Raw genomic sequence first — 25340 nt, 5'->3', positions numbered from 1 at the left:
AGAATCTAAAAATATGTATTTCAAGAATTGACATATGTTTTAATACTGGAACTGTCTTTTGCAGTGTCAACATCTTCAGCCGGACTTCTAATGGTTAGCTCTCAACATCTAGAAGATGAAGATTCTCTCCATAGTTTGGATAGAAATTTGCATAATAGTTTGAATTTAGGAAAAAGTAACAATTCACGAAAAAGACATAAAAGTGCTGGTGATTATCACACAAAACCTAGGTCTACAAATGGTGCATTTACAAACTGGAGACCTCGGCATGTTAGTGGTGATGATAAAATGCAAGTCAGATTGTGTGATTTGACTGCAAAAGAAGATGATTTATTCATTGAGGAATCAGATAAATTAGATGGTTCTTTTAATGATGAAAGTACAAATGTTGATGACACTAAAGATAGTGGTGTAGTGCTAGATACTGACATAACAAACGACAGGTTAAGTAGGCCTACATCTATTCCTATCGACACCCCTACAAGGGATTCAATGTCACTCGAACTCGAAAGTCCAATCTCTAGAAATTCAATTGGTACTCCTGTAACTGAGAATGATCCATTAGGCTTTTTTGATGATTCAAGAACAAATGAAGAAAATAGTACAAAAACTAATTCCAATGTTAATGGTAAATATTCATTATCAGGGCCTCAACAGAGCACTGATGCTGTTTCTTGTACACTGTTTATTAACAATGATGCAAATGATAAAGATCAACCAATGTTTACTATAGGGCAGGACAAATCAGAGTGCAATAAAACTGAAGGTCGAGGAGAGAGAACGTTTAGTTTAGGTTCTGTTCATAGTTTAGATTGTACAATTGACTCACAGCCATTATCACCATTAGAAAGAGTGGGAAAACGTTTGAAAGATGTAGGAAGAACAAATTCTTCTCCAGGAGGTTTAGATAAGGAAGATAAAAGTGGAAAATCTAATTTATGGCCTGTGAAAGGATATCTTTCTTCTTTACACTCTCCATCAAAAAAGTCTAACGATTCATTAGATGGGACACCAGAATTGGAAGGTGGTTCTGAATCAAGATTTAAACGATTAGGAAGCTTCCGTAAACATAAAGAACGATTAAGTGGTGCATTCAAGTTTGGAGCAGGTGCTTTAGCTAATAAATTCAGCGAGTTAAAACAGACAATTACAACTCCTACTAAGTTTGGATCTAATTCTTCCATTGATGTAACAGATGAATCACGAGGGATCGACGTACCAAAACGCCATAGTATGAAAGATACAGTTGATGGTGGTGTAAAATCAGTACCAAATAGACAAGGTTAGTATAGAATTCAATCAATGGTTAATTTGCATGTCACAGATAGAACATAAGGTATTTTTAATATTGACAGGTTTTCAAGTGTATTAAAAGTTTGTTGGTTATCTAAAAGATAAAATCACATATAAGATAAAAATCCTATTTATTATGGGACTAGGAATAATAATTGGTATTGCAAGATGATAATTGCTTTATCAGTGCATTAAACTTTATATCAACCTCTACTGTCATGACTATTTTCTGGGCATATTTGATTTTGTAAATTGTTTAAAAAAAAAATGTAGGTAAAGATAAAAGACGAACTAAATGAATACAAGGTTTGTAAAAATAACAAGATACAAATAGCTAAAGTGCCAATTATTATGATTAAGGGAAAGACAAATGTTGAAATGTGAACTGAATGCTGGATGCATTTGCATCAGAAACATTAAAACTGGTTATGCAATGTATAAAATGTATAATGTATACTTTATATTCATTTCTGAACAATAAATGAGAAATAAATTATTGTACCTAGTTCCAGAATTATTTGGTAGTTTGCCCACTTCCATGACTGCATCGTTCTTAGAACATTATACAGCAATGACAGATTTTGGTGAGATCAGTTCTGGTTTTATACATTTTGTAGTATAACAGTTGTGTTTTTATAATCATGGTGATTGTGTGAAGAACAGATGTAGTTTCATTTCCATAACATAAGCTGTCATCACTCTTCCCATGCTAATTTTTTTGTGAATTATGAGTTCCTGTTTGCAGTTTTGTGTGGTTTGAACATCTGCAGTATGTAGTAGAAACATATTTAGTCTATGATTTTTAAAAAGGTGCTCAGTTTCATATGTACGTTTTAAAGTTTTCTGATCCTCTGAAGAATGATAATAAACTTTTTTGCCAGTCATTAGAATTCCTACATTCTAGTTTGCTCTTTTTCAGTTTTATCTGAGTTTTGCTTGACTTATTAGACACATGCATAGGTTCACCTTGTAAACATTTCCATTCTCAATTTATAGTTTTTTGTACACAATATATATCATTGTATATTGGTTGTCACAGTACATGCAGTATTTGTCATTTAATACCTGAAGTTATAAATCAAACAAAGTACCAAAGATAGTGATAATCATAATGATATTCCAAATTCTCTATACTGTGGATTCATTTATTTTCGTGGGTATCAATTTTCGAGGATAGAGAAAAAAAGACGTTTCGTGGTATACGTAAATTCGTGGATCACTGATTACAACAAAAAAAATTAGATACGTAATTCGTGGATTTCTTTTTGATTTAGGAGATCATATAACATCCTTGGTTCGATCAATAATAAAAAAAAAACCAAAAAAGAAGGAATTCATTGAAAAAGTTTTGAATTGTCAAAATCCTCGCTTAATTGGTCATTCTAGGTTAAAGTGTTCATTGATAACAATAATGGGCAGAGACAACTAATCATTTGTTTGTTTTACAATTTATATAAATTCTTGTCTGAATTCTATAAGGCATTCAAAACTTTATGATTGAAAGCTAATTTCCCTAATCACGATATAATAAACAGCGATATAAGTATAAGGTGTGAAAATAAATGTTCCTGTCATAAACAATATTACCTACGGGCAATATCCCCGTACTTAATCCTATTGATTTTTAATCACAGGTAAACCAAACTATGACACGGTAATTAACAACTTGCAGTTATTTTCCATGAACAGTTTTAATCAATTTTAAAAAGTAAATTATAACTGATATTCGATATATTTATTATAGATTTAATCAAAAAACTTGTATCTTCTTTCAATAAAAATCACGTGTTATGTTACAATGTTTATCGCTAGTCAACACTATACTAGAACTGCATAACATAACCGGAAATAAACATCCAACTCCATACACATTTCTCGGGATTATTCTTCGTTGAATTCTTAAATTCGTGGTTCGCTGTGACCCACGAAACCCACGAAAATTGGTATACCACGAATAAAAATGAATCCACAGTATAAGAAATGACAAAAACAAACCACTGACAATGTTCCTGACTTTTGACAGGCACATGAACATGTGCTGTGGTTGAGAAACACTTTAATTTTAGAAAGAAGAAAGTCAGAACATACTGAAAAATAGACACTATCGTTTTGACAAGAATGACAAAGCTATTTCTATTTATGTTGAATTACATGAAAATAACTGAATTAAATACATAATAATTTTATAAATGTAAAATATTTTTCTGTGTATTTTAACTATATTTCTTTGAAAAAAAACTAATGGTTTGCTAATGATTTTGGTTTTACATGACATCATTCATTGTGCCATTCCTGCTCATCCTCAAAGTGAAGTGTGGAAAATAAGAGAAAACATGTACAATTTTTATATGATTAGAAGATAGTTTTGTTTTTCAAATGGGTATCAAGTACTTATAGTATATATTTTAAATGACAGTGTAGAGTTTAATATGTAGGTACTAAAATTGTCCTTTAAATGTTCTGTAATAACTGTCATTATCATGATTATTTTGCTTAACTTTCTTTTATCTTATAATACAATAACTGCTAAGGAAGCATTGATTGTTGTCTTCTGAAGCCAGAAGGTTTGATATTCCTGTCCAACCATGTGTTTTGCAGTGCTCATCACTTTAAATTTTTAACTTTCACTTATAATATTATGTATTCAGTACTATACATATCAAGTCTTGAAATACAAAAAAAAAGTTGTTTCCATTGTTCACATTAAAGAATGAGTGAATTATTATATTTTTATGGCCCGCAACAAACGCAACAAAGTTGTTGGGGCTATATAATTTTACCCTGGTCCGTCATTCTGTCATTCTGTCATTCTACAACAAACCATTATACAGGCTTTTTTCTAAACGCCTTCAGATATTGGCCTGATTTTTAGTATGTGAGTTGACCATGATGAGTTACAGATCAAGTATGAGTTTCGTTTGGGTCTGCTGATTTTTGCCAAAATTACAGGCTTTAAACTGTGATAAATTGTTGAAATCACGGTTATATGGAGTTTTTTAAAGCCTGAAGATTTTGAGCACATTTTTGATATGTGAGACTACCATACTACCATAATGTTTGTGTCCACATGTGTTGCTGAAATTGCAGATTTTTCAACTTATTCAGATGGGGCCATTCGTGTTGTTTTTGACACATCTAGTCTGTAATTATGATAGACTGTATTTGAAAAGTTCCAGCTATCTATGACAAAGGCAAATACTTTTTATGGCAATGCTTTTTAAGCAGGGCTTTGAAAAAGGCAAACAGAACTATATAAATAAAATACCTTATTTCCAGGAAAGATACATTAATGAAATTCATATTTAGGTCCAAATCATAACATTATGTATTGAAACTTCTGAACAAAATCTGCATCAGACAATGTAGTATACTGTATAGATTATAGTTTTAATTCATGTTTGTAAATTTAATTCACTAAATAACTAGTTGGGTCAAATGTATATTTCTTACTATACTTACTATGAAATCATTTTTTCCTACAGCGGCACTGGGGAGTTTAGTTCCATCGTCATCCTTCATTGAACAATACATTCCACTTAAAGAATTTGGAGAACGACAGAGAAAAGCTAAGTTTGTCAGTCTACAGAGTAAAATGAGTGATATTGCAATGGAAGTAGAAATATGTAGTACATGTAGATGTGCTAAATGTCGATTGTTACTTTATGATGAAGAAATAATGGCAGGCTGGTCAGCTGATGACTCAAATTTAAACACCACGTAAGTTTCAATTAGTCCGCTGAGAACTTTTTTATCACGTATGCATGAATTTAAATTTTAGTTTCTTTTGTATATTTCCGAGTTTAGTATGACGTCCATTTTCTCTGAACTAGTGTACATTTTTGTTTAGAGTCCAGCTGAAGAACGCCTCTGGGTGCAGGAGTTTCTCCCTGAATTGAAGACCCATTGGTGGCCTCGGGCTGTTGTTTGCTCTTTGGTCGGGTTGTTGTCTCTTTGACACCTTCCCCATTTCCATTCTCAATTTTATGATGCTTAATTAAATAGCTAAAGTCCTATCTACAAGTCATCATTCCAAATAAATATTTCAATACAATCAAAAATTAAATGGACATTTTCAATTTATATCTAAAATCTCAATACCAACATTACTATTGCTATTGTAATGACAGACTGGACGGCTTTTTTATAAAATGAAAAATAAACTTTGGCAATAACCATTCAAAGAATATTCTCCTGAAAAATGTTTAAAGATAAAAAAGAAATAAAAACAGTATGAACAGATATCTTAACATGAAATTTTCCTGCATGTGTTAAAGAGCTGCCCTTTCTTGCTTTGCCTGATAATTGGTACTAATTGTTGATTTTATTTTGACAGATGTATATTCTGTAGTACCAAACTAGTACCTAATTTACAGATATATACAAAGGTAGGTCAAATAATGTATTGTAATTGTAAAGGTTTTCAAAAACTGTTAGACAATCACATAATTTCAATGGTTTATTGTCTCCTGTTCTACTGTGTTTGGGAAATTTGAATACAAAATATTATATATAATACATGTATATGTCATGTATGTAGCAGATATTAGTCCATTTGTAGAATGGTAGATAATCAGGTAAAAAAAAATCAAAAGGAAACTTTTATGAATATTTTTTTCCACAATCATTTTTATATTATACATTATTGATTTGTATTGTAGGACTGGAGAGGAAAAAAGCAGTCAGAGTTGGTAGAAAATGAGGAAGATAAAGAGAGTGATGTTCTTTCTAGTCACAGTGGACAGGACCCATGGGTCTTACATGATCAAAAAGATGGTGATCAATCATCTTTATCTAGTCTTGACAACCAGAATGCATTTTTCTTCCCAGAGGAACAGTTAGAAGATGATGACAGTATGTCTCCCAGTCCTTCCCTCTCTCCTTCCAAAGTTAGGAAATCCAGTCATAAGCACCTACAGGCTACCAAAGATAGTCACCTGGCAGAAGCAGCAGCTAGAAGTCCTAGTAGCCCTGACTCCTCCAATAGTATGTTTATCCTTCCTCAAAAGCTTTGCTTGCTTTGCATCCCTTTACACTCACAATTCCAACTTATTATTCTTTAGGTTTATATTGTTTATTTTGACACATTGATGTTTCTTTTAAGGTAGATATGTGATGGGGGTAGGGGGCACGTGGACTCAAAATTTTCAACAACATCGTCATACTTCTGCTATATTGTCATTTTTATCATGTCAGTTTGAAAAAAAAAAAGAATTAAAAAAATCAAGCTTATTAAGTTATGTTAAATTGTCTGACTTTGTAAGGATATACATGGGGATTTCACCATGATGTAAGAGAAAGAGAACTCAATGAAAAACTTTTAAGATAATATATAATGTTTCCTTCAAAATTAAAAATTGAATTGGGGTAAATTGTCAGTTTTTGTTACATGTAAAAATTATGTATATTTACTGTAATAGGGATCATCACAGTTTATTTGAGGGTGGTGCTCCTTTTACTGTAACAGGGATCACCACAGTTTATTAGCACCACCAATGATTTTTATTGCACACAACCCTTAGATTTCCAGCACAACCCTTGATTTCCTCACCATAAACCATATAATTTGAGGTGCAGTAAATTTTACTATACATTCCTTTACAAACTAAATTATTTCATATCATTAAGCCAGTTTTCCAAAATCCACAAAATTATTAAATCCAAGTTATCACATTTACTATTGACAACATATGTTATAATATATAGAATATATAACATATAGATACTATAAAATAATCTTTTATATTATAATGATGCCCTAATTTTAACATAGATTTGTAATTGACTTTCCTCTCCCAAAGGTTCTGTTAATTTAGAAGACATGGCCCAGAAAGGATTGAGACGTAGATGTGCCAGTGAATGTTTTACAAGTGCTACAGACAATATGATGTATGGTTCGTCCTATGATTCCACTGATGACTTTCAGGCTAGACTGTTGAGGTCTCCGTTACGTATATCTATAGGTGAAGAAGAAGTGCTTCCATCAGGGCCAGATCCTATTCCAGAAATGAAGAGGGATTTTATGGACAGGTAGGATCAGACATTTATTATTTTATCGTACCAGCTTTAATTTACCTGCTTTAATTAAACTTTAAAGAATATTTTAAAACAGTTAAAAAAAATATTGCATTTGAGATATGTAAGAATTTAATATGATGTGACTTAATTTGACATTTGAACAAAACTTTTCTAAACTACACAAATATTTTTTATAATGTTGACCGTCTGGTGAATTAAATATATTTGCTCTATTAAAGTTTGTTTGGAAGATTGATTGAAAAAAAAAACTATTTTAAATGTGATTACGACATTGTAATTAGAAGTGTTCTTGGTGCCTATTCTGCTAATTAAGTAAACCTGCAGAGTTGTTGTTACTATTTGAGAGGGATTCAAAAGAGTTTATATTTTTAATAAAAAAATGGCAATACCAATCAGAGAAAGCTAGATTATTCACAGTATGTTATATAGACTTATTGTTACAGGTGTACATCTAGTTTAGACCCTATAAGTGTACCCTACCTTAGTCCTATCGTATTGAGAAAGGAATTGGAGAACATCCTGTCCAGTGAGGGTGATCTGTCTTTGATATCTGATAACTTTCTTGATGAACATCCAATCATATTCTGGAATCTAGTAAGTATTAACAAAGGCTTTAAACTAGAAGAAACTTCAGTGTCTATTTGTCTTGTCTGAAATGGATGTCTCAGAATGTATGACATTGAAATTCTGATCTAGGGTGGATGTGGAAACCTATATTATGTCAACAATTTGATCACAATCCAGATTCAGGCAATATGAAGCTTGAATATTGTGTCCAAACTGTCTCAGAAGTTAGAAAGCTGGATGATTTTAATCTTATAAGATTATATATGTTCTTAAATTTCTATCTGGCAATGTCAGTTCTCTATTTTACCTGCATTGTCATGGTTAAGCAACTGCTTAAAACATATAGTTATTTAATAATATGATTTTTGTCTGTTATGAGTAATTTGACAACTATTTGATATAGAATGATTGTAAATTGTATGTATCTAACATCTGAACTTGACCTCATCTTCAAAGGTCATTGGTCAACATTTAGTTTTTGGATTAACTGTTTCTCATATACTTTGAGCAATAAGTCACCTATATTCAGTGTATTGAATGATAATTGGTTACAAGATGCACAGTTTTGCCTGACATGATTCATATGAATTTCACCACAATTTCTTGGATTGTTGATAATTTAAATGTAAAGGATACATTTAGTAAGCCTTTCAAAATCAGTAAAGCTGTTGAAACATTTCTGTGAGTCCACTTTTGTCTTATTTTGTTGAGTGCAAATTGTGAATACAGCAAGACAGAAATGTTAATTGTGATTTCCTCCAAATAATCATACAGGTAAATAACTTTTAATTATTATAAATATACATCACACATCCTTTATTTCTTTTACAACATCATTCAGTCACGTCTCAGTCCTTACAGCTGAACGGACGTGCTGGGTCAGCTCTCCTTTACCCGCTATCTTCGATGAGGGTTTATTGCTAGATGGTCAACGACATACTACTAAGATGACAGAAACCAATCCATGCCGTACAGAGAGACGTAGTAGTTGGCGTACCCGCGTTAACATGCCTCCAAAACCATTGTCTATTATGGGGAGTGTCATGCCGATTAACGTCCGAGGGCTGTATCCTAGGCTGTTGGGTGATACGACCTTCATTTTCCTGCCTCACGGCTTGGGTCCTGATAACGCTTCCTGTCATCTTTAGAACTACGTCCACGATTCATCTACCAGTACTCCATCATCGAGGCTAGCGGGCTGCCAAGCTGACCAAACTGGCCCTGAAAGCAGCCGTTGTGAAGTAAAGAAAACAACAAAAATAGTCAAAAAGTAAAATCAACTCACCAAAACCAAGATGGCGGCCTCCATTCGGCGTCCTTTGCTACCCGTTCCTGACCCACGGCACAAAATATTTAAATGCTCACCAATCGTCTTCGGGCACCGAGCCGACCGTGCGAGGGCTGAAAAGCCAGTCAAGGTCGTTAAACACTTCCATATATATATTTCTTTTATAGGTTTGGTATTTTAAAAGAATAGAAGTTCCTAGTCATTTACCAGGATTTTTATTGACTGCAAAATCTATTAACAAATCTCCTAAGGTAAGAAGTAATATTTTTTTGTACTGTTTTATGTATTTATAATGTAGTTTTATTGTTATTAGAATGATTAAAATTTAAAGTTATAGACTTTTTGAAGAAGAAAAAAGCCATCTTTAACATATGTGCAAAAATGTATTTAAAAGCTAATGTTATTCAGTCATCATGAATTTTTCTTTTAAAAGATTGACAGTTGTGGTGTTTTTTTCTTCTTCACAATTTACAATGAGTATACACTAGTCAGCATGTTTTATTCAGAATTTTTGACTAGTTGATAGTTGTGGTTTTATTTCAGAATTCAGAAGGAGTATACACTAGTCAACATGTTTTATTCAGACCTCAGTGGGACAATCTTAGGATACATGAAGAAGTTGGATTACCCATGTACAAAGCCTGGAATGAAGGTATGCAAAAGCGGAAAATAAAAAATATTATTATTTTACTGGAAATAACATTGTCTTATACATGTGGTAATACCAATGTAGCACCGTAACTTTCATTTTAATTGAATTATGTTACAAATTCAAGGCATCAATTCCACCATCATGTTCTGAAATTGTATACATACATGTAAGTTAAGACGTTGTGTAAATGATTTTAAAAATCCAGATTAAATCTTTTTTTCTACAGGTTACAGCTCACACATTGTTGATGCATTGGTTACTGAAGCAAAACCATTTAATAGAGCGTAAGTAATGATGTTGAGTAAGATATGGTGTTAATAGTCAATTAGTTGTAAGTGAAACTCTTGTGCTTGTCACATGTAGAGAGGCAATTTATTTCAATTGTTGATGTGGAGGGGATTTTCTATTATAAAACGATTGATTTTATGTTAATTTGGTCAGTAGTGTTTTAATACCATAATAAGAATGTTTCAAAAGGGTTATGGAAGAGTCATCACTATTTTTACAGCCCCACAAATGATTTGTTAAAAAAAATAACTGGATGTATTGCACCAGGAATGTTTACATAGTATTCATTGTTTATTTGTTTTACAGAATTTTACACCAGATAATTACCAGTATACAATGTAATGATCTACTTAGTCCAATAAAGATGGTGATGAACTGTCGTAGACGACTCCGTATACAGAGAAGTCGACATAGAAGTATTTACAGAGATATTCTATTCTTAGCTTTAGTGGCATGTGGTCGGGAAAATATTGACTGTGGTAAGAACACCTTATTTATGAAATTCTTTATGAAACTGATTTGGCAAGAGTTAATAGATGTGGCATCAAAGTATTGATAAAAGAAAGTATGACAATGTAATTCTTTGGATCAAAGTTTCAAATAGTATTAAATTATCCCCAATCCCCTGACGGTCACAAAGTTATGGATGAGACATGTCATGTATTGTCAGTTAGTAAATCCCTTTAACAGCTAATGTTATTTTGAAATATATAATAATTTTGTATTGTTCCCCCTGAAGGGAAAACATTGGTCATAGTCATATGATTACCCTATGGAACAATGCACACTATTGAATGTATGATTATAATGTCTCTTGCATTCTTAACCAGACATTTATGAAAGGATAGAATTCCTATTTGATATCAAGGTCATAAGTCAAAGATAACTGATATCCAATGGAAAAATATCCAGTCCAAATTTATTGTATGGCAAGTTGATCCTCTGTTCAACAGATTACCCTTTGAGAGAAAATATCATTAACTTTGGACCATTGGTTTAAGACTGCTTTAAATGTTCTATATTCAGAACCTATTTTCATTCAGAATACCATTAGTCCATTATATCTTTGGCTGTTTGAAGAATATTTATTGAACTTTCTGTCTATAAATTGTTGAATAAGGTGGATTGATTTAATTATGTACTCATTTCAGATGCTTTTGACCGTGAATTTCGTACTGCATTCCTCAAACTTTCCCAGATGGAAATGAAAAGAACACAAAGAGATGACAGACCGAGAAAAACTAAAGTCATATGGTGTAGAAAAGTGTTTGGTGAACTAGAAGTTTAGAGAATAGAAGGATAATACAAATGAAGATGATTTCCAAAACTGCTAAATATGTTTAAAGGGAAAGATATTGTATTTTGAAATATACTGGAGCAAATTATTTAATAAATAATTTTTCTCAGACAATTGTAAATTCACTATTTTTGATTTATCTGATTCGGCTGTTAATTCTTGTTTATATTTCTTCAATATGTAAGGATCATGTGACAAAAGATGTATATAACATATACTTAGACTCTGATAGATATAACAGGAACTATTATGAACTGGTAGCAATATATTTGATCTGTGATAAAACTTTTCCTGCTGTGGTTTTACGACTTGCCGTATTATATGTTGTGAAATAGTGTTTTTTATTGTGGTGCTTTTTATTTTGGTGGTATGCTAAACAATATAAGTTCCAATCATGGCTTCAAATGTATATAACATCTATATATATACCTGATCAGAGTGTTGAACTTTCTGTAGCTTTTAATTGTGAAAAGAAAAAAAAAAGAATTTTATTAAAAATTCTAGAAATATGTAGTAGTTTAATAGTTATATTCCATGTAATAGTGGTACTAAGGCATCTTAAATTATCAAAATTAATTGTAAGTAAAAGTGATCACCTTTGTTATTAAATAAAGTAAACTTCACATGATCTTCTCTTTTCAAATAATTAACTCTAATATTTTAAAAGCAAGTTTTCCATTTGTTATAATAGGAGAACATATAAATAAACCTGAATTGTTACAAGCCACAGGACTCATAACCATATATACTTGACACTAATAGAATGTAATCAATAATATAATTGTATTTATGGTAATTATGGGTAAATTGTAAGGTTGTGTAAATACTGTAGAAACTATTGTACATCTGTCTATAGAATGTTGTACAGAATGAAATTCCAAACTTTTTAAACTTGTTATTTGTTTTGTTTGACTCTGTGTTTGACATTATGATTTTTTTGTTTTCATAATTTGCATTAGAAATTAGGACATTCATATGAAATATGTTTTTGTGTCTTTAGCATTATTCACTTCTATTAAATAGGATGTCTTTGTAGCTTTGTGTTTGACATGCCATGTATAGGTATTATGTAGATTACTGTTTGGCATGCCATATTCAGGTATTGTGTAGATTATCAAGCTTTGGCTGTAGGTGTTCATTATGTTTGGGGGTTGGTTTTGTCTTTTTTCTTTTGTATAAAAATATTGAAATTTAAGTTCCCAATAATGTATGCATTATTTGTGCCCTTAAGTTAGTACTCAAAAGTTTGATGAATAATTAAAGCTTGCCCTGTCTGCCTTTCACCCCGTAAACGCTACCCCTATTTAACATTTAGATGGATATCAATGGAACTTTACACGAAGGTATATGAAAGACATAAGACAATTCTGATCAGACTTTATTTGATCCATCATGTATTATTGACTTTTTGAATTCCACATATCCTAATCCATCTGACATTTAAATTAAAGTTCATACAAAGGTAGTACAACACATGTGATAGATATACTACAATCTGGCTTGCTGTGGACATTACTCTTATAAAACAAAATTTTAATTATTTTTATACGACCCCAAAAAAATTTTGGGATCGTATAATGGTATGATGTCGTCGTCTGCGTCATCGTCGTCCGAAGACACATTGGTTTCCGGATAATAACTTTAGTTTGAGTGAATAGATCTTTATGAAATTTTTTCAGAAGGTTCAATACCACAAAATGAAGGTTGGGATTAATTTTGGGGATGATGGTCCCAACTGTTTAGGAATTAGGGGCCCAAAAGGGGCCCAAAACTAGCATTTTTCTAGTTTCAGGATAATAACTTGTGTACAAGTATTTCAATTGCTCTGAAATTATATCACAATGTTTAAAACCACAAGTAGAAGGTTTGGATTCATTTTCAGGGTTATGGTGCCAAAGTTTAGGAATTAAGCAAGCATTTTTCTAGTTTCCAGACAATAACTTGTGTGTAATTGTATGGATCTCTCTGAAATTGTACCACAATGTACCATATAACAAAGGGGAGGCTGGGATTAAGTTTTGGGTTAATTGCCCAAAATATGTAGGATTTAGGGGCCTAAAAAGGGCCAAAAAGAAGCATGTTTCTAGTTTCCAAACAATCATGACGATAACTTGTGTTTAAGTCTATGGATCTCTCTGAAATTGTACTACAAGGTTCAATACTACAAAAGAAAGCATGGGATTGAGTTTAAGGGTTATTGATCCAATGGGAATTTCAAAAAGTGGGGGGGGGGGGGGGATTTTTTGTTTACCATTTTTAAAGGGATTCCTTTTTTTTCAAAATTTTTCAAATTTCAAACTTTGAAAAGTTTCAAGAAGAAATATTCAGTTGCACAGTATTGTGCAATAGATTTGTTAGATCTTTGACCACATTAATTTTGTGACAAAAACCCATATTATGTAAAAAATTTGATCACAATCCAAATTCAGACAGTATCAAGCTTGAATATTGTGACCAAATTTGCCCCCACTGTTCAGGGTTCGACCACTGGGGTCGTATATAGCTGCGCCCTGCGGAGCACCTGGTTTTAGAGCTAATTTCCTAATGCATGTAGAGCAAGACTTTGGTTAGCTTGGTTGCTTTGTTTGTATATTGTACAGTTGTATAAAGGAGATCAAGTCCTATCAAATATAAATATAATATAAACAAGTTTTACTTTGCCTATCTATAGCGTTTACGGATGTCTATCTTAATTTCTAAGCTTGAGTTAAACGTTTATAAGCCAGCGAGCTAACCAAAGTTTTACTCTACAATGATTAAGAAATTAACTGTAATTATATTTCAGTAGCTTCTTTACTGGCAACTATCATGTTTTTGTGTGTTCATTATCAGTCCATTCTATTATTTATAAAATCTTCTATTGTAATATTATTGCATGTCAATGTTTAACAGTAAGACTGTAAGTTATTGCTCACATCATCATCACCTGACCTTCAAAATATAGAAACACTGGGATTTATCAAGAATTGGAAGAAATATAATAAAATCAATCCAATCAATCACACTATATATAGAATGTTAAAGTAAATAGATACCAGTATGCAGAAAACAATATATTTATCTCAGTGATGATACTTAAAAGTAAATCTTACAAGAAGCTTGTTATTTAACGTTAATACCGATGAATCCGTCAGTCCAATAAAAGTATGAAATGTTTTCCTTCTCTGATTAAACAATTGGAAGGGGGGATTTTTTATTTTGTTCTTTTTCTTTTAATTTATAACTTACCTATATTTGCATTTAGCTCACATATTTGCTTGTAATGCATGTTTTAGTTTAAATGTTTTTTCTGAATGGTAACATTGTCCAAAGAGGGGGGTGACTATTTCATTATTTCTAGTTATAATAGTGTGGTCAGCTAGTGTTTACATTGTCATTCATTGTATGTCATAATTGCTCATCAAATAAATACTCTTGACGATATGCATTCTTTTCAATTTGTGTTTATTTGTAGTATGGGAGTTTTATTATCATAATAATTGTTATATCCCCTCTCCTCTACTGTTTTACACCTTTGTCTGTCCCATAAAATTTTCTTGACATTTTTCGAAGGAACTACAAATCATAGCTTCCTGAAATTTGATATTAGCATTTATGACGACATGCTTTACTGTCTGATGCATTTTCAAATTAATGGCTTCTCAACTTCCTGTTACTGAATACTGATAATTTCCAATTCCTGTATTGGCTTTATTTTGGGCCAAGTGAGCTAATCTTATCCAAACCAAACTTGGCCACACATTAAAATCAAAAACAAAACTACACACAGATGACCTGATCTTCATCATGCTTTCAATAAGAAATTTGGCGTTGGCTTTGCTATAAGACTGGTCACAATGTGAAGAATTCCTCAATAACTAGTGGCAATATAAAAAGTGACAGATATGCATAAGAGCATTTTCATACTGGAGGTAAAAACATAAAACTGATACCTTCAACATTCTTGAAATAGAATAAATTGGATGAAATTAGCAACCTCTGAAATGCCTAGAAGGTAGTTTACAGCAAGAGACGACAAACAGCCCTGTCCTGTGTTACTGCATGCAAATTGATTGAGGGAACATGTATACTAAAGAACAATTCATCATTCCCTTTCATATAAAATTTATTTACCCAAATTTTTTAACTATTGGCCAACAGGATCATGATTCAGATGTAAAAAAAAATGCTTAGAAAAAAAAATGGAAATGGGGAATATGTCAGACAACAACCCAACCAAAGAGCAGATACCAAGTGAAGGCTACCAATGCCCTCCACACTTCAAAAATCAAAACAGAATTACATTGCCTACATACAGATGAGTGGTCTAAGAAGTTACTACTGTAATCACTTGCCAGTCAACACCAAGGTTGTGAGTTTGAACCCTGGAATTTAATTAACCATTGGTAAACAAGTTCATGATTCAGGTGTAAAAAATGCTTGCCTTCCACAACGCATCTAATCAAGCTCCAGACCAAACAAAATCATTTTAAAATGGACAAAAGTGTTCAAACGAAACAGACAGAGAAGAGCGGTTACTAGACCCACTTTCCCATAATTAGCATCACTTTTCAATATGGCATTTCTAATATTTTGCAGGTAAACAATAAATTTGCCTGTTTTTTTCAAGTCACAAAGTATTAAATTCAGTCCTGAAATAACGAGATAACAATAGTTGAATAACACAACCCAATATTTTTAAAATAGTAGAGACTTTATTAAGATTCTTTAAAGCAAAAATCAACAAAACAAGCTAGAGGCAAGCCTCCTAATAATAAAGATACAATATGATTATTACGACATAAATAAGGATCAAAGGTCATATTACTCAGACAACTTAGTAATTTAATATCCTGTAAAAGTTACAAAACAATATACATGGACTTGCAAACAAAAAAAAAAAAGATCCCACAGTTGACCATAATTCTATTAACTGCCCTATGTAATAGTTTGGTCAATGATAAATAATGATATCACAGATATAACATATACGGATGTACACCTGATATAACTTCCTGGTCTAACCTTTACCTAGTTTTGTACACAGAGCACTTTTCAGAATTGCTGCACATTGTTATGGACAATTGAGTGTGAATCGCTTAACCATGAAAATGAGGTCCATGCTAATTCAACCATGATATAAGATCTTGTACACTTCATCTAAAATTATTATTTTAAGCAAATTGTTACGGTGCAGATAAACTGTCTCGCATATCGATGTAAAGTTGAAAGTCTTTAATTTGAAAGTTTTACTACTAGTATCACATAAATTTAACATTATCAATGATCCATGTAAATAAAGTCAAGGTCAGACAGATATGTACACCTTTCAATCCCACCAGACACCAAATATATTAAACCTATTGTTGGTAGTATCTGAAACGGGAAACCAATCTAATTTCAAAGCTTAACGTTGACAATAAACAAAGAAAAAAGGTCAAGGTCATTCACCAAATACTGTTGAGCTATTGTGCTATAAGTGTTAAAAAGTATCTATTACTTTATAATAACCTTGAATATTGATCTATTTAATGAGGTTGAAGTCGAGTGAACCTTGTATAATTGACAAGTAGACCTTATAAGGATCCTTTTTGCCAAATATTGAGACCCTATTACTCATTACAGAGAGGAATTCACATGAAGAAAAACAAGAATGTGTCCAAAGTACACGGATGCCCCACCCGCACTATCATTTTCCATGTTCCATGGACTGTGAAATTGGGTAAAAATCTAATTTGGCATTAAAATTAGAAAGATTATATTATAGGGAACATGTGCACTAAGTTTCAAGTTACTTGGACTTTAGCTTCATCAAAAACTTTAACCTGAAGCAGGGCGAATGGACGAACTGACGAACGAACAAACGGAGCCACAGACCAGAAAACATAATGTCCTTCTACTATCGTAGGTGGGGCATAATAAAACTGATCAGCTTTTTGAAGCAGTTGCTGAACCAAAATATAGAATTTGACAAATGGATATATGACGGAAAAGAAACTTAAACATAATGCATCTGGATACCTTAGTATGAAGCATTCAGGTCTTCTACCTTGTATAATATAAAGCTTCATAAAAATAATTCATGCCGTTTCTGCAGCCATATTTGCATATGTATGTCTCACAAAGTCATAAACTAACCTTTCCTATCGAAGGTCAGTGGCTTTCACTGGGCACACCAACTTCCTCCACCAAAAAAAACTGGCCGCAACAAAAAAGCCCCAAAAGCGGTGCTTAAAAGTGGCGTTGAAACACAAAAAATCAAAATCAAATCTTCAAAAATATGAAAGGTTAATAATAGAGGAACCAAGAAAATCTTACCTTTCACAGATGGACATGTACACCTAACAATTATTCCAGTCAAATTTCATAGTTCAAGGTTAGACCAGAAAAGATACACTTAGAGTACAATAAACTATAAACTTGACAGCTCTTTTGGTTAACTTTATTAAATATCCCTGGTATATAGATATTATATATAAAAAAAAATTCAGTAAGGCAATAATATTTAAAAAGAAACTTAAAATTTTAAAATCATTTTTATATAACCTACTTCAAAATTATGAAAAATATAACTTCACATATATAATTGAGAGCATAAATGTTTTTGAAAGAGCTCCCAAATTTGATGCCATAACTTAAAAATAAAAAAAGCTCCAAATTATTAAGTACCGCTGTAAAATAAATCAGACCACTAATGTCTTGTTTTGGCAGAATAAAATGTCACTCATCAATAATATTTTTAAATTGAAATGTACAATTAGAACAAGAAATGATATTCAATGGTCCAGCATTTTATTCATAATCAATTATCTGAATAGTTAGTACATTTTTAAATACAAAATCGAATTAAAAAACAAAATCATTAAAACATAATAAATTGTAAATTAAACATATTTTTTCCTTGTTAAAAAAATAAAATTGCCCCATTTTAGGGAATGTTTATAAATGTAATTTTCTCTCAAATGATCATAGTTGGTATTGATCGGGCTACCAACAAAAATTTACAACTGATTTTTTTTGGTCAGTTGGTTTAAAAAGATTAAATGTCAGACCATGAAAATAAATTTCCAAATTTGAAAATTTGATGTATGGTTTTTATAAATAAAACTATAATTTGTAACTGTATACATCTGTAAAAATGCTAAATTTAAAGATAATCTCTGAAAAAACAAATTTTATTATCACATTTGAATATAATGAGTGACAAACCCTGTCAGGTATAGCACCCTGTATCAGTTTAGTACAGCTTTGTAAACAATAACCTATTTTAATCATGTTTTAGAGCACTTTGCTCTTCCCATTATAATTATATGCTATGGTTGTGTGTATATACCCAAAGTCTTAAAAATAAATCATATCTATATCCTTTTTAAAAATAAAATTACATGTCCAATATAATTTGAGTCAGGTTGAAATTACTACATGTAAAAACATATTTATATAATTCTACCAAACTCCAGGTTCATTTGTGTCAAACATTATGATATAATGAGCACTTACTGGCCAAACTATTATGACTATTTGTCTCCCTTTTCTAAATATCAAGCATGCAGACTGGTATTGGTTTTTATTATAAATCCATTTTCATCCCTTTCTAAGATTCTACATAAGACTATACTAAAGTCAGGTCAAAGTATATCATTGCCCTTTGATATTTCATTGTTTATTTGAAATCTTTGCTCCATCAATAAAAGGTGAAGGTGCAATTGTCTTATAATAGTTTTTATATTGTACAATTGACAGTAGTTCAATATATTTTTTAAACCTTTACATGCAATTAACAGTTTTCTCAAACCTGTAGCATGGGGATTTCCTGGAATTAAAACTATACATCAACATATAGTAACAAGTTAGTATAGAAACAGATCTAATTCATTTGAGACATTGACAATGAAAAACAAGCTTGACCAATCAGGTTGATTACTAAACATTCATATAATGGTCAAAAATAAAACTATAAAATAAATACTGGTTATAGGTATTTAAGCATCATGATTCATTGCAAATATTTGTAGCTTCAGCAACATAGAACAATACAGACACATCCAAAAAAAAGTTTTATTAAACACAGTGGATGTTTGACAAGACCCAAGTTTGGTCTTTAACATTGCACCAAAAACATTACTTTAATCATTATAATTCCATTCAACTTTTATTGCCAAATGATTATGATACTATAAAATTACAGATCCAGTGCAAAAATGTCGACTATCATAACATATTATAGCATAATTAGAATACTTGGTCAAAATACAAGCAACAGCCTTAACCCCAAAAAGATAATTCAAGCATTAAATATCTTAGGAAAAGACATCACACACTTGGGGATTTAAGAATAAGGGGATCGAAAAAGTTAGCTGAATTAAACCTTTAACCTTAATAAGATTAATTTGGTTTCAGTATTAAAAATAATATACAGACAACCAAACATATTTGGCTATGAAATTTCATGCATACAAATTAATTTGAGATGTTTGTATGTCTGCACTTATTTTCTGGTATCTACAACTAACTACCAAAATATCAGTTATCCTATAGAAAAATGAATATATTGCTTTTGGATAATGCATGAGTTAAAAAAACACATTATAAAAAATAAACATGTTTATACAAAAAGTTGTGAATGCACTGACCAGTTCTTTTTGATTGATTCCTGTATAATTATTTGTTGTATAATGCCAATGGTGAAAATATTGTTATGAATTAAAGCTTTTGATCTGTTGATCCTGAGTAACTGATTATGTATTCAACAATAAAAATGCTATAGAAATGATATGTATAGATGACAAACATGACTAAGATAAATTTTTTGTAGTATTCTGTTGTCTAAATCTATTTTTGGGTGTGTGGTTATGTTTAGAATCCGATCTTGAAAGGTGGCAGACACCCCTAAATCTGCCTCCGAGAATGCTTCTACAAACTTGAACAAAATTGTCAACAACTTTTTTGTGTGTTTATTTCATTCTAGTTTTGAATGTTTCATTCATAACAAGGATCTGGCATTTTTTTCACCTAATTTGTCCTAAATCCCAATTCCACATTTAGGACAAACACATTCAGTTTAGGACATGACTGATAAATATGACCGTTTCCAGACCCTTGATCCATAATATGTATATATAGCTAGAAGATATTAACTTTCATTGGACAAAAAATAAACAAAATAACTCACCCTAAGCATGTATTTATAAATTTTTGTTTAATTTGTTTTTGAAATTCAGTATACAAAGTGTTTGGCATTTTTATATCTAATTACCATATTAATTTATATTAAATGTTGGGGAAAGATGCACCACCTTAATTCAATAATTTTCATATATAAGTTTTCTTTTAGCAACATAAACTATAAATCTTTGTTCTTGACTACAAAACATTAATCTACAAATAATGCCCCCTCTTTACACAAAGTCGGACTGATTTAAATGTTTCTATTATGCCATGAATGGCAGTATTTTTGAAACTATAATAAATGAATAAATAACTTCTTTGAGTTTCAGTCTAAACTAAATACATGTTGTACAATAATCTTAAATTGTGCACAGATTATGAGAATTATCTATTTCACAAGCAGGATCTACATGCTACAATGATAAAATAAAACAATACAATATACTTAATATACACATGTCTAGATTTTCAGAAAACACATTTGAGAAATTATGGATAAAGAGTTTTTGGCTAGTCCAAGATTTCACAATATCAGTGTGAAGCTCTTAAAATAAATTACAATATTTTCATACAAAAGAGTTAAAACTTCTTTTGTTAAATTAAAATATATATATATTGAAGAAGTTCATTACTATCACAGTTGTTGATGCTTACATATGACAAAGTTTCAAATTAACAAATGAATTCACAGATCTTGGTTGTAAATCAATAAATTGAAAGTTTTTTTGTAATGTTCATTATCTTAAAGGCAATTGTTTGTTCTTACTTGTTTATTTACATCAAGTTTTAATCAACAGCAGTTTTAAATCATTTCAATAGAATAAAATAAAGATGATGAATTTTCTAAATAAAAATAAAGGCTACTCTTATGATAAATATATAAGAAAATGTTTAAAGATTAAAGGCTCTATTGCAATGAGGTAAAAATAGTTGTTTTGTATAACAAAGAAAATATAAAAAAAGAAGAAAAACAAAACGAAAAAGAATACCCATAACCTTACTTGGTATATCAATTTTAAAGCTAGTTTTAAGAAGAAAATAAAAAACACACTTCGTAATAAAAATAAAAATGGTCGGTCATCTTATTACACTTGTACAAGTAACAAATCAGCATAAAAGATATGATATATGTATAATTGATATAAATATGATATAAGGTCAGTCAGTTTTGGCTGAGATTTCTAATAATACTTATAAGGTATAATACTAAATTATACTAACAAATAATGTCAACATAATAAAACAAAAATAAATGTTTATAAAATTCTATAGAACAGTAACTTTTATAACATCTCATTTTGATAAATTAACTCTATGGTGCAGTTAATTTTTTGATAATAATCATAAAGCAATTAATTTAAATTGAAAAAAAAGTGATATGATAACTAGATTTAAACTTAAACATCCCCAACAAGTAGTAACTAATATTCCATTACTATTGAGGCCTTCCCATATGTTGGATAAGGAAAAGAGTTTAGACAAATAAATGAAATACAGCCAGTTGTGTCCTAATGTAAATTGTGGACTAAAAAAGCAGTATATCTGATGTAAAATGACTAATATACCTTACACATATCATTGAAATACATTTTAACTATCTAGTTTAATTAGAATCCCAAACTGTATCGACTGTTCAAGGAAAATAACTCTTTGTACTAATACTATGATTGGTCGTCAGCATAGTTTTCTTCATCGTCATCTCCGTACATTTCCTCTTCAGATGATTCCTCGTTCATATCATCGATATCCTCTCCACCACTATATAGATTTTCATCTTCATCTCTCCTGTGTAATGTCTGTCGTCTATGTACTGGTTCATCCAAATCGTCATCGTCACCACTATAATAAACACAAGTTATTTTAATAAGGTTCAGAAATATGGATATGTTTTATAGGTCTATTCTATCAGTGTAATTCAAGTCATATATCTATACTCTTTAAGGGGAACTAGCTATGAGATATATAAAAAATCTTAATTAAGATTTCTTTTGGTTCAATCATTAATGAAAGTGAAATAGTGAAATAACAAGTGAAACTGCGAGCTACTGCTCACTGATGATACCCCCGCCGCAAGTGGATAATATTAATAGTGTAAAAATATGCAAGTGTTCGGTAAACAGGAAGTTGTCGAGTGATGAATCTGAAAACGCATCACACGGTATGGCCGACATATATAAATGTTGATACCAAATTACAGAAAGGGTGGATGTGTACTTCCTGAGAAAAATGTGACGAAAGTTTTGTGGGACGGACTGACTGACGGACTGATGGACGGACGGACGGACTGACAGACAGAGGTAAAACAGTATACCCCCCCTTTTTTAAAGCGGGGGGTATAATTATTCCCTAAAAGCAGCCAGTATGGTTCAATGTTGCCAAATTAAGCTAAGAAACATTGATGATGATTTATTCACTTGCAAGTGCCCACCATACAATTAAAATCGGAAAAGCCTTAAGCATTGTACATAAGTTTCATAACATTTGGTTGCGTCAAACTAAAATTAGAGAACGGAAACCAAAGTTTGGATGTATCGATGGATGTAAAGACAGACAGTAGGAGCATAAAAATGACATTGTCTAAAACTTTTTTTCTAGGATTCAGAAAGAAGCAAACAAACAGGAGAAATTCTTTCAGGCTAAGCGCATAAGTAATAAAGATAAAAGTAAACTAGAGGCTCTCAAGAGCCTGTATCGCTCACCTGATTCTACTTTGGTTTTTGAAATCATATAAAAAAATATAAAATTTGGCTAAAAGTGACAACACAACCTCATTTATAAGGAAAGGAACATGTTTAATTTCATTCAAAAGTCCCCCACTGGCGGCCATCTTGGATGACGGATCGGCTACAAAGTAACAACACTTGGTCAGCACCTCATAAGGAACATTCATGCCATGTTTGGTTTTATTCCATTCAGTGGTTCTCTAAAAGAAGTCATTTGTATGCATTTCCCATAGGGTCCTATGTTAAACTAAGTTCCCTGCTGGCGGCCATCTTGGATGATGGATCAGCTACAAAGTAACAACACTTGGTCAGCACCTCATAAGGAACATTCATGCAATGTTTGGTTTTATTCCATTCAGTGGTTCTCTAAAAGAAGTCATTTGTATGCATTTCCTTATAGGGTCCTATGTTAAACTAAGTCCCCCGCTGGCGGCAATCTTGGATAATGGATCGGCTACAAAGTAACAACACTTGGTCAGCACCACATTAGGAACATTCATGCCATGTTTGATTTCATTCCATTCAGTGGTTCTCTAAAAGAAGTCATTTGTATGCATTTCCCATAGGGTCCTATGTTAAACTAAGTCCCACGCTGGCGGCCATCTTGGATGATGGATCAGCTACAAAGTAACAACACTTGGTCAGCACCACATAAGGAACATTCATGCCATGTTTGGTTTCATTCCATTCAGTGGTTCACTAGAAGAAGTCATTTGTATGCATTTCCAATAGGGTCCTATGTTAAACTAAGTCCCCCGCTGGCTGCCTTCTTGGATAATGGATCAGCTACAAAGTAACAACACTTGGTCAGCACTCCATAAGGAACATTCATGCTATGTTTGGTTTCATTCCATTTTGTGGTTCTCTAGAAGAAGTCATTTGTATGCATTTCCCATAGGGTCCTATGTTAAACTAAGTCCCCCACTGGCGGCCATCTTGGATGATGGATCGGCTACAAAGTAACAACACTTGGTCAGCATCCCATAAGGAACATTCATGCTATGTTTGGTTTTATTCCATTCAGTGGTTCTCTAAAAGAAGTCATTTGTATGCATTTCCCATAGGGTCCTATGTTAAACTAAGTCCCCGGCTGGCGGCTATCTTGGATGATGGATCAGCAACAAAGTAACAACACTTGGTCAGCACCTCATAAGGAACATTCATGCCATGTTTGGTTTCATTCCATTCAGTGGTTCTCTAAAAGAAGTCATTTGTATGCATTTCCCATAGGGTCCTATGTTAAACTAAGTCCCCCGCTGGCGGCCATCTTGGATGATGGATCGGCTACAAAGTAACAACACTTGGTCAGCACCCCATAAGGAACATTCATGCTATGTTTGGTTTTATTCCATTCAGTGGTTCTCTAAAAGAAGTCATTTGTATGCATTTCCCATAGGGTCCTATGTTAAACTAAGTCCCCTGCTGGCGGCCATCTTTGATGATGGATCGGCTACAAAGTAACAACACTTGGTCAGCACCACATAAGGAACATTCATGCCATGTTTGGTTTCATTCCATTCAGTGGTTCACTAGAAGAAGTCATTTGTATGCATTTCCAATAGGGTGCTATGTTAAACTAAGTCCCCGCTGGTGGCCATCTTGGATAATGGATCGGCTACAAAGTAACAACACTTGGTCAGCACTCCATAAGGAACATTCATGCTATGTTTGGTTTCATTCCATTTAGTGGTTCTCTAGAAGAAGTCATTTGTATGCATTTCCCATAGGGTCCTATGTTAAACTAAGTCCCCCGCTGGCGGCCATCTTGGATGATGGATCGGCTACAAAGTAACAACACTTGGTCAGCACCCCATTAGGATAATTCATGCTATGTTTGGTTTTATTCCATTCAGTGGTTCTCTAAAAGAAGTCATTTGTATGCATTTCCCATAGGGTCCTATGTTAAACTAAGTCCCCGGCTGGCGGCCATCTTGGATGATGGATCGGCAACAAAGTAACAACACTTGGTCAGCACCTCATAAGGAACATTCATGCCATGTTTGGTTTCATTCCATTCAATGGTTTTCTAAAAGAAGTCATTTGTATGCA

The 25340-nt window shown here is 32.1% G+C and overlaps 2 protein-coding genes across 7 annotated transcripts in view; one reads left to right on the top strand and one right to left on the bottom strand.

The window, feature by feature from the left end:
* The window catches only part of LOC143071806 (C-myc promoter-binding protein-like), a 68724-nt gene extending 53880 nt beyond the window's left edge, over positions 1-14844 (top strand). The window contains exons 27-38 of one of the 3 annotated variants that reach the window (XM_076246402.1): positions 65-1282; positions 1800-1877; positions 4776-5010; positions 5627-5678; positions 5952-6144; positions 7092-7320; positions 7773-7923; positions 9352-9435; positions 9728-9836; positions 10063-10120; positions 10431-10603; positions 11276-14844. In XM_076246402.1, coding sequence (XP_076102517.1) covers positions 65-1282; positions 1800-1877; positions 4776-5010; positions 5627-5678; positions 5952-6144; positions 7092-7320; positions 7773-7923; positions 9352-9435; positions 9728-9836; positions 10063-10120; positions 10431-10603; positions 11276-11412 — 2717 coding nt within the window. In that variant the 3' untranslated portion in view covers positions 11413-14844. Of the gene's footprint in view, positions 1-64; positions 1283-1799; positions 1878-4775; positions 5011-5626; positions 5679-5951; positions 6277-7091; positions 7321-7772; positions 7924-9351; positions 9436-9727; positions 9837-10062; positions 10121-10430; positions 10604-11275 lie in introns of all 3 variants that reach the window. The other 2 variants (XM_076246400.1, XM_076246401.1) reach the window with 2 other exon arrangements.
* Positions 14845-17886: 3042 nt separating this feature from the next.
* Positions 17887-25340, bottom strand: part of LOC143071808 (cytosolic carboxypeptidase 1-like) — a 45709-nt gene continuing 38255 nt past the window's right edge. For all 4 annotated transcript variants that reach the window (XM_076246405.1, XM_076246403.1, XM_076246406.1 and 1 more), the window contains one exon: positions 17887-22407. In XM_076246405.1, coding sequence (XP_076102520.1) covers positions 22230-22407 — 178 coding nt within the window. In that variant the 3' untranslated portion in view covers positions 17887-22229. The remainder of the gene's footprint in view (positions 22408-25340) is intronic.

Source organism: Mytilus galloprovincialis, chromosome 4 (genome assembly GCF_965363235.1).
Source record: "Mytilus galloprovincialis chromosome 4, xbMytGall1.hap1.1, whole genome shotgun sequence".
Lineage (NCBI taxonomy): Eukaryota > Metazoa > Mollusca > Bivalvia > Mytilida > Mytilidae > Mytilus > Mytilus galloprovincialis.
This window is presented reverse-complemented; position numbering and strand designations above follow the sequence as displayed.